Below are 15,300 nucleotides of genomic sequence, written 5' to 3' on the forward strand. Positions count from 1 at the left end.
CAGCAGATTTTCTGACTTTATACACGGCACTCTTTGAGAGAGGCTAGCGGGAAGGTTCCTGTCTTTTTCCATGGCTAACCTCTGAGAGAATTCCGGCATGCACTCCCCAAGGACAGCACATTCAAATCAAAACAGCATAGACAAATTTAGCAGTAAAGGTAGCTATCAGTCCAATCCATCCCCAAAAATCTAAAGTGGGGGCCTCCCGGGTGGTGCAGTGGTCTAGATAGGGTGGCACAGTGGTCTAATACTACAGTTTACTATAGTACTTACTGTATAATTCTGTAGTAAACTGTAGTATTTTTTATGTGAGTATATTGCAGGAAAAAGCTGGTTCACCCCTCTAAAATAATGGGTGCATGATGGCCCTGTACGTAGCCTAGGCTAGTGTACCAAACTAGCACAAAGTGCCCACAAAGCTGTAGTCCTAATTTTGGCATTCTAAAGGGATTCAACCATAATGTATAGGCAACGTAAAATGATTAATATAACCTACAGAAGATGTGAAATGCAAGCGAATGCAAGTGACGCAGGCGCTGCATTCACCAGTGCGCCTACTAGGTAGAGCATGTCGCCATACTGTAGCTGCGCTCTTGCCCCTGCCCTGTCTGTAAAGTCCTTTGTATGAATTGCGAGCAAACAGGCAATCCTACCGTGCCCCATTCGCTTGCCTACGACTGTAGCCGCTGGATAGAAACAACTACTGTCGCTGCAAATGCATCTGTCAGAAAGAGAAAGACGCGCAATAACTTCTTCAACAATCGAGTGATAGCCTACAGTTTTCAAAGTTACACCGTTTTACCTTCGTTTACCAAGTCCGTCGTTGATAGTGCGACGTACGTTGATAATGTAAGTTTTTTTCTTTCTTCAGTAAAACCGCGAACGCATGCGAGAGCATCACAGTTTTCCATTTTTAGCATCCAACCCTAGACTTTTGCCCAGTTCGACCATCGGTCTTTATAGTACCTTCAACTTTTGAGGACTCAAAAGTAGACGCCGGCGTGGAAAAGCTTGTGTGGAGATTGATGTTTTACTGAAATGGACGTGAGAGTATATCCACCTCCACCACAGTCTTTACCAGCAACAGATTCTTCCCGATTGGGACCATTGCAGTATCCTGATTCCCCGTACTGCAATAAGGTGAGTCGCATCTGGACTAGGCTATAGGAATATAGCCTATTTGTTTAATGTCGTACAATGTGTTATGGATATGCATAAAAACTCTCTTCAGAAAGTGGAGTTACGCACTGCCCCGAAAGAAAAGTACTTTATGTCCATCCATTTGAAAGCAATGACAACAGGAACAAACATTGATGCATGAAATGTCTAGTTATTTCATGTCGTATAAATATTTATTGCTTATTTTACCCATAGCTTAATTGTGCATGGTTGGCAGTGTGTATAGCTGGTGATGAACGCAGCGCTATCAATGTCACTGAAGTTTCTTCCAAAGCGCTCAACTGAGTTTTTATCTAATTTAATGACACAAAATAGTAAATGTTTCTGTCATTGCGTCACTTACAGAATTTCGGATAGAATAGAATAATCATCACAAACATGACGTATGTTGAATGCAATCCTCCAGCTCTGGTTATGTGGAGTAATTGTGCCTCTGTTACGCACTGTAACTCAACCCTTGTCTTGTTTATACACATGTACTTTCACTATAATAAAATCATTGTAATTTACTGTCTGTTTTCAAACCCACAGTTTAAAACGACTTTCACATTCAGGTTGTCTGAACCGGTCCTTTTCCGCATAATGATACTGTGCTGTGCTGTGTGTGCGTGTGTGTGTGTTGTTGGAGTGTGTGTTTGAGTGTGAGTCCGCTTGTGGGTGCGTTTGTGTGTGTGCTGCTGTGTATGTATGTGTGTGTGTGTGAGGGAGAGAGGAAGAGAGAGCGAGCATAAGCGAATGGGGGTAGGGATTTTGAAGGGAGGGAGGGGTAAGAGTGGGGTTTGGGGGTTGTACTATTTCTATGCCTTTTGATTCACTGCTCTGTCTTTTTTTTATATAAGATCTCTGAAGTCTCTGCAGGGAAAATATAGAGAGAAAGAGGGTGAGGGAGAGAGAGAGAGAGAGAGAGAGAGAGAGAGAGAGAGAGAGAGAGAGAGAGAGAGAGAGAGAGAGAGAGAGAGAGATGGAGTAGGGGCATGTGTCCTATAGATATCATCTGAAAGATTAAATTGTACTGTTTGAGCATGTCCATGCAGTATAAACACTATCCTAGATTTTCCATTTTAGCGTTCAGTGTAATGAGATGGCGGGTGGGGGGTTCATATAGGATGAGAGAGAGGAGAGAGCGAGAGAACGACCAAGAGAAAGAGAAAAGGAGAGAAAAAGAGAGGAGTGTGCTATAACCAGAGAGAGAGAGAGAGAAAAGGAGAGAAAAAGAGAGGAGTGTGCTATAACCAGAGAGAGAGAGAGAGAGAAAAGCGAGAGAGAATCAGAGAGAGAATGAGAAAGGAAAAGAGAGTGTGCTGGAGAGAGGGAGGGAGACAGAGAGGGGCAATGAAAGAGATAGAAATGTGTGTGGTAGAGGTAGAGAGAGAAGCCCTAGCGCAAACACATGTGATTGTGAGAAGGGAGCGAGGTATTTCCAGTGCAAACAGACAGAGATGGCCTGTGTGCTGCTGTACGAGGTCTCTGTATGTGCAATTACCCAGTGATAGAGCCACTTCTATACCGACTTCACTGTTATCTACAACATTTGTTCCCAAACTTTTTATAGTCCGGTACCCCTTCAAACATTCAACCTCCAGCTGCGTACCCCCTCTAGCACCAGGTTCTTTCTATATTTCTTGCAGGGCATCACTGTTGTGACTGCTGCTCAGTCTAAGCAGAGGTTCTGTTCACCCCTTGTTTTATTCAAAAGCATGGGTTGATTCGGGCCCATTTCTCCCGAGCTGACTAGGTAAAAATCTGTCGTTCTGACTCTGAGCAAGGCAGTTAACCCACTGTCGATTAAGGCAGCCCCCTGCACTTCTCTGATTCAGAGGGGTTGGGTTAAATGCAGAAGACACATTTCAGTTGAAGGCATTCAGTTGTACAACTGACTAGGTATCCCCTTTCTTTTGGCCAGACATTCTGTCCGACTCCATCATCTCCAATGTTATTCATGAACAGCTCATGATCACTTGCCATTTAGCCAAGTTGATGCAAAGTCATTTAGAAACCTGTTTAGAGTGGTCCAGAATATAATTTCATGTTATGATTAGGATCTTTTACTGTAATAACATCAAATGTTGGTTGCTATGGCTGATGGGGTTGATTGGTCTTATTTTGTGGAATTGCAGAAAGAGGGAATGACATTTCCAAGCTTTTATTGATGGCTGGGTACCTTTTGATTTTGTGACAGTTTTCATTGATTTAGAGATGGTTGAAGAAATGACAAGGCTTCGTGTAAACAGTCTTCAACGTGCCTTGGATGCATACATTTTGCTTATTGGTTCTAATCGAAGATGATACATCTGACATGTCAGTTCTGTATTCTGGTCATGGACTTTACTCTGTTGTATAGGCACTGTGGTGTCTTTGTCTCTCTCTGTGTGTGTGTGTGTGTGTGTGTGTGTGTGTGTGTGTGTGTGTGTGTGTGTGTGTGTGTGTGTGTGTGTGTGTGTGTGTGTGTGTGTGTGTGTGTGTGTGTGTGTGTGTGTGTGTGTGTGTGTGTGTGTGTGTGTGTGTGTGTGTGTGTGTGTGTGTGTGTGTGTGTGTGTGTGTCACCGTTCTGTATGTGAGTGACTGTGTGTGTGTTTGTCATCTGTCTGTATGTGTTTGTGTACGTTTGTCTTAGCCTCGGGCATTTTCAATTTAGTGCAAATTACTGAGCTCTTTGGTGGTCCTGGATCTCGGAGGGGCTCTGGGAAGTCGACCCCGACATTAATACTCTGTCCTTTGTGTTTACTAACCAAGCACACGCAGCAGCTCAGACCTGGGTTCAAATACTATTTGAAATCTTTGAGCATTTGCTCTAGCCTGCTTGGAGTGCCAGATGGGCGCAGTTTACAGTTTTGGGAGTATTTTATTGGTCCATTAAGCCAGGCAAGCTCAATCAAGCACAGGTATAAGGTATTTCAAATGATTTAAATAGTATTTGAACCCAGGTTTGCACAGCACAGGGCCCAGAGCAGGCAGGCAACACAGCAGCATAGCAGTTAGGCTCCCGGTCAGGCTCATCCACAGAGAGCTGGCTCGAGTTTTGAATATTATCAACATTACTCATCTATATTTCCATTTTTGGTATTGACATTTGATACTACTGCACATGTACATTCACAATCCTAGCAACAGAGACAACTTTGAGCTTCTAGTCTCTGTCAAGCTTAGTCATCTTAGTAATGCAACTTACTGATTGATGTAGGACAATAGTTCCAGACCTACTTGTTTAACTTGCTATGTTACTCACTATACATCACTGTGTCAGCAGTGGTCTCGGATTTAATGAAGAAATACTACATTAACATTCCAGGGTTTTTCCTGGCTCACAAAAGGTCTTCGGTGGTGCCTCAGTTTCCTATGCAGGAAAAACCCTGCATTTTATTTATACTTACAGCACTGTTCTGGATGTGTTGAGAGGAGCAGGAATGTAAACCTGACTACATACCTAGATATCAATCTGTTTTTTATTTTTTATTTTCACTACTTCAAAAGCAACACTGTAAATCTGAATCCGGATCCCAACTAACATACATTTACTGTACAACATGGATACAAGCACAATATGTCCCTGTCGTCTTCTGTGAACAGTAAGTTGCTTTATGCATGCATTTAGATTGATAAGCATGTTATAAAGCTTTAGAAGCCTACTATGAACCTGTACTAAGGCTTCATAATCTGTGGAATTACACTGAGGGATATCTACAGGGTTGTGGCTAGAGTCAACAGCTTATGTCAACAAGATACTCTGGTGGGTTGGATCAACATACTGTAGATAGATTGTCCACACAGTGTGGAAATGTGCCTTTGGCTTCATTCAATGACATTAGCTACATATATGTTTCCATTAACTTGTCCAGTGATTTTGTTTGCATAGAAAATAGATGCGACAAAGTTTCCATGTAACTATTTTGCGTCGATAAAAACAGCTGGACGTAATGTCATAACTATTAAAAAAAAAAAAAATTCTCAAAAACCTACAGTGTGGAATAAAAAAGTAGTGGTTGAAGTGTTTCCATTACCCATTTAGACAAATTGTGCATGAATAAATTGGCGACAGCCTCTATGCTCTCCCACCTATCTGTTTCACGTCTCAGGTGTACCGCGCGAAAGCCAGCATATAGGCTAGAATGCAACGCCATGGTGAGACTTACACTCCTGTAGATCTGAAATAATTGGATGGTGAAACTTGCCAGCCAGCCAGAAAAGCAAGCCGAAGCAATTCTTCAAAAGTCAGGACAATCCTCGTCCTGCGAAGTAACATCACTTGTGTTGTTGAACATTTATATTTTGCAAGCAGTAAGGCATTTAAAATGAAACGTGGAGTGGAGCTTTATAAGTTTATATGCGACGTCATCACATTACCGTCACCATTTATCGCAATAAAGAAGGTTAGACAAAATTTAAAAATCCACACCGGTCCTACAAAAAAAAGAAATAAATCGATCTTTAGAAGGCTTCTCCTATATCTGCCATTTGCATGACACATGTTGCCCTTTTGTTGTTGTTGTTGCAATATTGCTTTTGTCTAATAAACCTGGATCAATGGATCCTGCCTATGACGGGCATAAAATACATTACCATCATGCTTGATGGTCACTACGAACTCCACTCATGGATGTGCAGCCCAGTCAGTCATCTTTATGTTGTTCACCATAGTCATCTGTTTATAGACTCCTGCGGTTGAGTCAATCCCCAACAGACGTTTGGTTGTAAGACTAAGCTCTTCACCCACCCGTAAGATAAAAACCCTGCCCAGTGACCATCAAGCTTTAGTGGTATTAACGGAGGTAGTACTAGGCACACGTTTAAAGTAAAACAGCTTTAGAATTTGAGGGAATCCTCCTCAGTCCTATTCATAAAGCGACTCGGTGTAAAATTGATCATCTAGGATCAGTTTCGTCTTTTCGATCATAACAAATAAGATTATATGGCCACGGGGAACCTGATTCTAGATCATCACTCATGAACATAGGGTCCTGGTCCTGGAGTAAACCCTTTGGACTACGGTCTTGATCGGATTCCCCATAAACGCAGGGTTTATGCAAGTTCTGTAGTAACGTGTTGTATGTGAACGTCTTCAGTCGCACCATCTCAACCAAACCTAGATTTTTATAGCCCCACATATGTTGTCAACATGTCTGTTGTGTTGGCTGCTAAGCACTGTGAGTCTATGTAAGCGTATGTAAATGCCATGCTCCCACTTAACCTATGCTAAGTGCACGCACACTATTCAGCCTTAAAGGGATACTTCAGGATTTTGGTAATGAGGCCCTTTATCTTCTTCCCCAGAGTCAGATTAACTCGAAGGACACCATGTTTATGTCTCTGCGTGCGGTTTGATGGAAGTTGCTAACTAGCGCTCGTACAATGACTTCAGTGTCTGTGTGGTCTACTTGTTCAATGTTTGTGAAGTCTGAATTTGTCATTGTTTGTAATGTCTTATTAATTGGTGTTGGACCCCAGGAAGATTAGCTAACGTTACAGAGTTAGCTAATGGTGACCCTAATCAAAATTCACAAATTCACTGTAAGTCTATGGGTATCTGCTAGTTTTTGGGTATCTGCTAGCATAGACCCCCAGTCATTGCGCTAACACTAGTTAGCATTGGCTCAATAAACTGCCTCTGAATGATTTCATACTGGACACAGTGACATAAAAATGGTATCCACGAGTTGCCCTTTAAGTATCCCTTTAAGTAATGGTACAGAATACACACATGACAAATGGACATCATTGGCTGTTCTTTTTGCTCAGATGCTTTTCCCATTACTAACATCATGAGTAATGATATCAGGTCAACTCTGACACATAATTACTTCACATTACCTTCCTGCATGTAGTATGCTTCTTATATGTTTATTTCTTAGTTACCTTCGTTAATAGGATATAATAGAATAGAATAGAATGAGCCTGGTTTCATAAGTCATGTGCCTGGTGATATTGATAGTCCTACAGATGTAGGATCTTAATCTGATCACTATTTTGTTGCTGAGAATTTTCCTGCACAGAAGGAAATGCAAATATGAAGCTTATTTAGTGTTTGCAATTTGCACTTTGACATTTCAGACTTGATTTGCCCTAACGAACAATTTATCAGCATCTACAAAAAAAGTATTCACATTTCCTGATGCTGCAGGATAATTTTCTTGCTATAGTAAACTGGGTCAAATTAAGATCTTGCATCTGTATATATTATTTTTCTCCTCCATACAGTTTTCCCACATTGCCCCGCTATACGTAACACTAATCTGTTGTTACACTATAAACATTCACACAGTAGGATAGAGCCAAGTGAAAACCTCTGAGTCAGCTCTCTCTCTCTCTCTCTCTCTCTCTCTCTCTCTCTCTCTCTCTCTCTCTCTCTCTCTCTCTCTCTCTCTCTCTCTCTCTCTCTCTCTCTCTCTCTCTCTCTCTCTCTCTCTCTCTCTCTCTCTCTCTCTCTCTCTCTCTCTCTCTCTCTCTCTCTCTCTCTCTCTCTTTCTCTCTCTCTCTCTCTCTCTCTCTCTCTCTCTCTCTCTCTCTCTCTCTCTGTTAGCTACCTCAGAGCACTAGGCTGAGGGCTTCCTAAAAAGCCAGGCCTAATTGCCAGCTGAATTCCTGCTTGCTGGTAACAATAGCAGGGACTCTTGTGAGTTCCTGTGCTGCGGCCAGCGATCCACGGTTCACTGGGCGCTGTCGAAAGACATCGGGCCTCTGATTGACAGCTTTAGCCCAATGCCAGCAGAGGATTTAATTGCGCATCATGTGTGCCTATTGGCAGATAGAGAAACTCAGAGGAATGGCTATGTGGAACTGTGGTGCTACTGTAAACACATACACAGACATATGTATTCTTGCACATTTGCAAGCGAGCACACAGAGGACAGGTTGCTATCCGACAACTAGAATGACGTTGATCTGATTCTGATTAGTACATCGTCTGAGGTAATTGGGTTGTTTGTCCGTATCCATTTGTGGCCTGACATGTTTGTCTTTTTCCGCTAAGCATTAGAATAGGAGGACAGCTTGTTTCTGAGTGCTGTTTGATGAGTGACTCATGGAACAACACGACATAGAATGGAACTGAACTGAATCATCACCTGGTGATGTCATACCAGGTTCAATATGGATTTGGGCTTTAGCACTATATTTGGAACATAGTTTTTTAATGGTCAAAGGAAAGTGTACTGTACATTTCCTTTTGGCTGAGGTACCTGGCTAATTGTTTCTACTGTGTCTGTGATCGTTAGCAGAGATCGGGTTAGAGTGTCAGAACTTTTGGAAAATAACAGTGAATGGATGATTTGGCATAGTGTGAAATTCATAAATTCATCATCCCTACATAATAATAATAATAAGAAGAAGAATTTTTGCTGGGTGCTTATATTTGTGCCATTTCACACATGTAAAAGTGTGTATTAATACGCATGTGTGAATAGGAAATGTTTTTGTTTTTTTGCATATCCCAACTCTCTCTGAGACACCCTCAGAGAGTGGGGCTACGGCCATTTTAATTGCGTTGAAAAGTCAGTGGTCAAAATCACCAGTGTGTGTTTACAATCTCAGTGACTATGTTGAATATATCACCAATGACTGTAATGGTTTTCTCAACCATATGATGCTTAAAGAAGGACAGCTTCCAACTTCTGTCAAATCTGTTCCAAAACCCACTGCCTCAATCCTACATAATGAGCTGGTGGTGATGGAGTGTTACAGAGACGAAGGATCAGCTAATTAAGTCTCTGAACATAATGATCATAAAATCTGGACTAGTGTTGGTTCCAGTTTGGCGCGGTTAGCCATGTTTTTACCGTCTGTATCATACCCTGAGAATCCCTGGCACCGAATGGTGATAGGGATCCGTCTGCCGAAAAGCGCAGACACACACACATGCGGGAACGCACACGCACAAACATTCATGCACTCACTCACACACACACACACACACACACACACACACACACACACACACACACACACACACACACACACACACACACACACACACACACACACACACACACACACACACACACACACACACACACACACACACACACACACACACACACACACACACACACACACACACCTCCCTGGCTTGAGTGTGCCCAAAGATAGGCCACATATGAATGAGTGATTAGGCTCCTGGTTTGATACAGTCCAAACAGATGGGCCGTGAATAACGGATCTAGTATTGCCTAATTGTTCGGTTTATTCTCCAAGCAAAACATATTGCAATCATTTTCAAATTAAGAGAATCCCCCCCCCCCCCTCGTTTTTTCATAGTTGATGGATCGAGTGAGTTGTTGTGGTGTTTGGAGCTTTTGGAGAAATGGTAAGATTTTCTTTATTATGGTATTACCATTATTGACGACTACAGTGACCATTATTGGCTACTTTCATGTGTTTAGACCGCCTGTCATAACCATGATTTATGCATCTTCTTTCTTCTTAGATAATGACTGTCTTAGCTAGTGTTTTTTCTGTCAAATTGCTCTTTGTTTTGTGTGCCTGGATAATCCTTTGTGTCATGTTCTTTGTGGGCGTATGTGTGCCTGTGTGTTTGGTGTGTGCGTGCGAGCGAGCAAACCCTTAACAATAGTGTGTCTCCCATTGTCCTGTGATGGGTGGTGTGTCTCAGTGTGTGTGTGAGTGTCTGACCTTCCTCCGCTGACTCCTCCACCTGCTCCAAGGCCTTTTGGCTCTGCTGCCCACTCACAGCCCTTTATGCCCAAGTGTTTAAGTGGCACCTGTCCACCTTTTGATGCCTGTACAGGCTTCACAGATCTTAGGACCTTTGTGCGTGCGTACCTGTTTGTGTGCATGCATGTGGAGGTCAGATCTTGTTTCATGACTCAAGCAGGTGGACCTTATTGCTTACTGTATCTTGGGTGGGGTTCTGGGTGGCATCATTAGCATCATCATCATTTGGAACATAGCCCATTGCTGTCATTCTATAGTACCATCGACAACTCTGATGCTATAAGCATATTCGGGGGGCAGGTAGTCTAGTGGTTAGAGCGTTGGACTAGTAACCGAAAGGTTGCAAGATTGAATCCCCGAGCTGACAAGGTAGAAATCTGTCGTTCTGCCCCTGAATAGAGCAGGTAACCCCACTGTTCCTAGGCCGTCATTGAAAATAAGAAATTGTTCCTAACTGACTTGCCTGGTTAAATGAAAATCTCACCGCCCACTGTTATCAAATAGCCCGATACAAAACAACAGCAGATAGCTTTGGATGCAGTAAATCTATAAGGTCTTGATAGGCTACTATTACAGATTAAACTGCAGAGCAGTTCTCGTATCCACTACAAGCCACAGAGACAGACAGAGCGGTCCGCTATTTATAACGAAGGATCATTTATAAATGGCCTTCCCACGTACACATTAAATAGGTCAAGAGGTGGGTTTGACCTCTAGCCCTATATCTGTACCCTTATCCTGCTCGATTCTACGCCGTTGTAATTCCCTGCATGTTTTCAGTCTACTATATACAGTATGTGGCCTGAGAACAGCTGTATTTGAACTTACCATCGAGCCAGAATAGCAGTGGTGGAGAGAGTAATTGCATGTTTGACTTTGAGGGAAACTGCAGTAATTCAGAGCTCATGGTCGACTTTGCTGCTCTGAAGCGACGCACGCCCTTGCACTTCAGTTTTAAACGCTAGAAGACCCATGTTTTTTGATATATTGGTAGACATTTTTGTGGCACCTACTGTGGCACCACTGTATAACTGGTTGTTATCGTACTATTATGCAGTAGTTAGTTACCCGGGGAAAAGTAAGGTAATTCGTTTACTGGGTTGCCATATTCTCTACATTTACATTTGAGTAATATATCTGAAGCTCTTATCCAGAGTGACTTACAGAGGAAATGAGGGTTAAGCGCCTTGCTCGACAGATTTGTATTATTCAGTAATAGTTACCTGGTAAAAACGTATGGTAGCCTAATCAGTTTACTGGGCTGCCATATTCTCTGTGCGCTACGTTACCGGCATCATCATCAATATCTATTTACAGCCATAATCAAATAAGCAAGCATTTATATGCAGTGCCTAGGCAATATAACACAGGATACGATTTGAGAATAATATGTACAGTAACATAATGCATATTATCATGAGAAGAGAAGGAAATCGGAGGAAACTGAGCGAGAGGACTAACATCAAGGGCATTCCACTAGCAAACCAGCTGAGTCATATCCAATTTAGTTTTGCATCAGTCAGAGACTCTCAGTGGTTTAGTATGGAGTGCTCGACCAGACCCTGAAAATTCTTCCTAACCAGGCTTACCCTACACAAAACAATCTATCATAAGAAAAGATGCATAGCCATGCATTAGTGAAGGACTCTCCCTCGCTGTCTATTAAATATATTTTTTTACTTTTCATATGGGACTGCTTATAGGTTTTTGCTATTGGTTGTGGGGCATTCTAAATGTTACATAATGTGGAGGGAAAAATCATATTTTGGGGTTTAAACGATAATCATATTTTCCGGTGAAATATTCCTTTCCTGACTCAAAATGACATGTACCGACCCAGGTCTGTGCCCTGCCCATATCTACTATATAGGTTATTCACCAAGCCCTGGACTTTTCCCTTGTCTGTTCCAGACTAAAGAATACAGTGCATTCGGAAAGTATTCAGACCCCTTGACTTTTTCCACATTTTGTTACGTTACAGCTTTATTGTAAAACTGATTCAATTGTTTTTTCCCCTCATAAATCTACACACATTATTACCCCATAATCAAAAAGCAAAAACAGGTTTTTAGACATTTGTGAAAATGTATTACAAATTTTAAAAAACGAAATATCACATTTACATAAGTATTCAGACCCTTTACTCAGTACTTTGGCAGCGATTACATCCTCGACTCTTCTTGGGTATGAAGCTACAAGCTTGGCACACCTGTATTTGGGGAGTTTCTCCCATTCTTCTCTGCAGATCCTCTCAAGCTCTGTCAGGTTGGGTAGGGAGTGTCACCGCACAGCTATTTTCAGGTCTCCAGATATGTTCCATTGGGTTCAAGTCCGGGCTCTGGCTGGGCCACTCAAGGACATTCAGACACGTGTCCCGAAGCCACTCCTGCGTTGTCTTGTCTGTGTGCTTAGGGTTGTTTTCATCAAGGATCTCTCTGTACTTTGCTCCGTTCATCTTTCCCTCGATCCTGACTAGTCTCCCAGTCCCTGCCGCTGAAAAACATCCCAACAACATGATGCTGTCACCACCATGCTTCACCGTAGGGATGGTGCCAGGCTTCCTCCAGACGTGACGCTTGGGATTCAGGCCAAAGAGTACAATCTTGGTTTCATCAGACCAGAGAATCTTGTTTCTCATGGTTCGAGTCCTGTAGGTGCCTTTTGGCAAACTCCAAGTGCTCTGTCATGTGCCTTTTACTGAGGGGTGGCTTCTGTCTGGCGGACTCCAATCAAGTTGTAGAAACATGTCAAGGATGATCAATGGAAACAGGATGCACCTGAGCTCAATTTCGAGTCTCATAGCAAAGGGTCCGAATACTTATGTAAAAGTGTAAGTTTACTAAAATGTATTAAAATAGAAATCTAAAAACCTGTTTTTAGCTTTGTCATTATGGGGTATTGTCTGTAGATTGAACAAAGGAAAACAATATTTAATACATTTTAGAATAAGGCTTGTAACGTTAAAAAAAGATGAAAAGTCAAGACGTCTGAATCAGGAAACTCCTGGTGCTGTGGTCTCTGTGCTATTTGATGATAACACCTGCCTTGCATCTGTCCCGTTCCCATAGCAACAACAATGCCTGTTCCCTGCTCATGTCTGTCCTGTCCCGCACAGACACACATCGGTCTAAAGTTGTCTTTCGGCACGGACCAGCGCACTTTCCACCATATCCTAACCCCAACCCTTAGTCTCCAAAGCACAAAACTGACCTCAGAGGTGCTGTTTCGCCCTACTCCCACAGGCACAGTCAGTCTGAACAGTCTGTACTGTACTGGACAGTCGCCATGGTAACAGGTACTATGGCTGTAGCGTGAGTAAAACACTCTGTCCTGCGCAAACAGCAGGCGCCGTGGAGGCAGGGTGACATGGCAGATATATTACCCACTGTGTAAACCAGCAACAGCTGCACTATTGTAATTAAACCCAGGTTAAAAAGGGAGAACCCTGTGCAAACAAAGGAGTCTGGTTACTATACTGAAGTGGCGGGTCCTGAGGTGTAGGGAGCGATTAGGTGTAATACTCAAATTCTTGGTCTATTTGAGACTAGGAGTCAAATGTTATGGATGAAATTGCCCCTAGACATATAAGGTCAGTTTGGATAAATTTCGCCAGCTAAATGACGTGTATTATTTATTGTTATATAATTACACTAGTTTAGCATCGTTGTCCCTAATGCCATGTGTATGCCACCTTCCTTATGGCAGTTCTCTGTGTTAACAATGATTGGGATACAGTTTAAATTGAGTAGTTCGACGGCTATGCATCAAAGTATATTTAGCGTTGTTAATTCGAGTCTAGCTATCTAGCCTATCGTAGCACAGTTCTGTGGTTGTAGCCTACGCTATCCCAGACGCATAGGACTCTCTCTGGGTTTGTCTTCCTCGTGGTCTGACAGCGCCAATGAGTCTCATCCCATCTGTGTCTGTTCCTGTCTATATTGTAGCTATCTATATGTTAATCTCATCCTACACTCACCGGCCAGTTTATTAGGTACACCCATCTAGTACTGGGTCGGACTCCAGGGCATTCTACAAGGTGTCAGAAACGTTCCACAGGGATGTTGGTCCATGCTAAATGCGATAGCTTCACGCAGTAGCTGCTGAATAGACAGTGGTACATTCATGCTGTGAACAGCCCGTTCCATCTCATCCCAAAGATGCTCTGGTGGGTTGAGGTCTGAACTCGCTGTCATGCTCAGGCGATGTTTTTCCACTCCTCAACTGTCCGGTCTTGGTGATCGCGTGCGTACTGGCGCCGCTTCTTCTCGTCTTTAGCTGATAGGAGTGGAACCCGATGTGGCCGTCTGCTACAATAGCCCATCCTTGACAAGGACCGACGAGTTGTGTGTTCCGAGATGCTATTCTGCACACCACTGTTGTACTGCGCCATTATTTGTGGCCCGACTACTAGCTTGCGCGATTCTTGCCATTCTCCGTCGACCTCTCATCAACGAGCTGTTTTCGCCCACAGGACTGCCGCTGACTGGATGTTTTTTGTTTGTCGCACCATTCTCGGGAAACCCTCAATACTGTCGTGCGTGAAAAGCCCAGGAGGCCGGGCGTTTCTGAGGTACTGGAACCGGCGGGCCCGGCACCGATGATCATACCACGCTCAAAGTCTCTTAGGTCAATCGTTTTGCCAGTTCTAATGTTCAATTAAACAGTAACTGAATGCCACGATGCCCGGCTGCCTGCTTTATAAAGCAAGCCATGGCCACGTGACTCACTGTCTGTAGGTGTGAACAATTTTCGTGAACGGGGTGGTGTACCTAATAAACTGTCTACTGAGTGTGTATGTAAATGAGACACTAGTAGAGGTGTGATTCAGTTCATGCTTAGCGATAGGGACTAGTCATACTCTAGCTAATATGTCGGTACTAGCTAGCCAAGGCTTCATTGCCTCTGAGGTATTAGATTGAACTTTTTGCCCTTTAGCTATACTGACTGACTTATAATAAGTCAGTTCACTAAAGTAGATTAGGCTGAACCACATATGAAGATCATCACAAGTTAAATTGTCTTCAAGAATAGCTGCTAGCAGCAACATCAATGATGAAGTCTCATATCCTTCTGTATCCTTTTGGAATTATGTCACTTCCTGTAGCAGAGAGCCCCATATTCGCTCTAGTATTATGTCTTTGTCGAAGTGACACATACACCACATATACAAAGATTCGGTTATTTCAGCCACACCTATTGCTGACAGGTGTATAGAATCGAGCACACAGCCATGCAATTTCCATAGACAAACATTGGCAGTAGAATAGCCTTACTGAAGCTCTCAGTGACTTTCAACATGGCACTATCATAGGTGCCAATAAGTCAGTTCGCCAAATTTTTGCCCTGCTAGAGTTTCCCCCGTCAACTGTAAGTGCTGATATTGTGAAATGGAAACGTCTAGGAGCAACAACGGCTCAGGCGCGAATTGGTAGGCCACGCAAGCTCACAGAGTGGGAC

General features: G+C 42.9%; 1 protein-coding gene across 2 annotated transcripts in view; it reads left to right on the forward strand.

Annotated features, from left to right (window-relative positions):
• The first annotated feature begins 558 nt into the window (after positions 1-558).
• Positions 559-15,300, forward strand: part of LOC124009845 (thymocyte selection-associated high mobility group box protein TOX-like) — a 58,990-nt gene continuing 44,248 nt past the window's right edge. The window contains exon 1 of one of the 2 annotated variants that reach the window (XM_046322045.1): positions 559-1,140. In XM_046322045.1, coding sequence (XP_046178001.1) covers positions 1,039-1,140 — 102 coding nt within the window. In that variant the 5' untranslated portion in view covers positions 559-1,038. The remainder of the gene's footprint in view (positions 1,141-15,300) is intronic. The other variant, XM_046322044.1, reaches the window with a different exon arrangement.

Source organism: Oncorhynchus gorbuscha, linkage group LG22, assembly GCF_021184085.1.
Source record: "Oncorhynchus gorbuscha isolate QuinsamMale2020 ecotype Even-year linkage group LG22, OgorEven_v1.0, whole genome shotgun sequence".
NCBI lineage: Eukaryota > Metazoa > Chordata > Actinopteri > Salmoniformes > Salmonidae > Oncorhynchus > Oncorhynchus gorbuscha.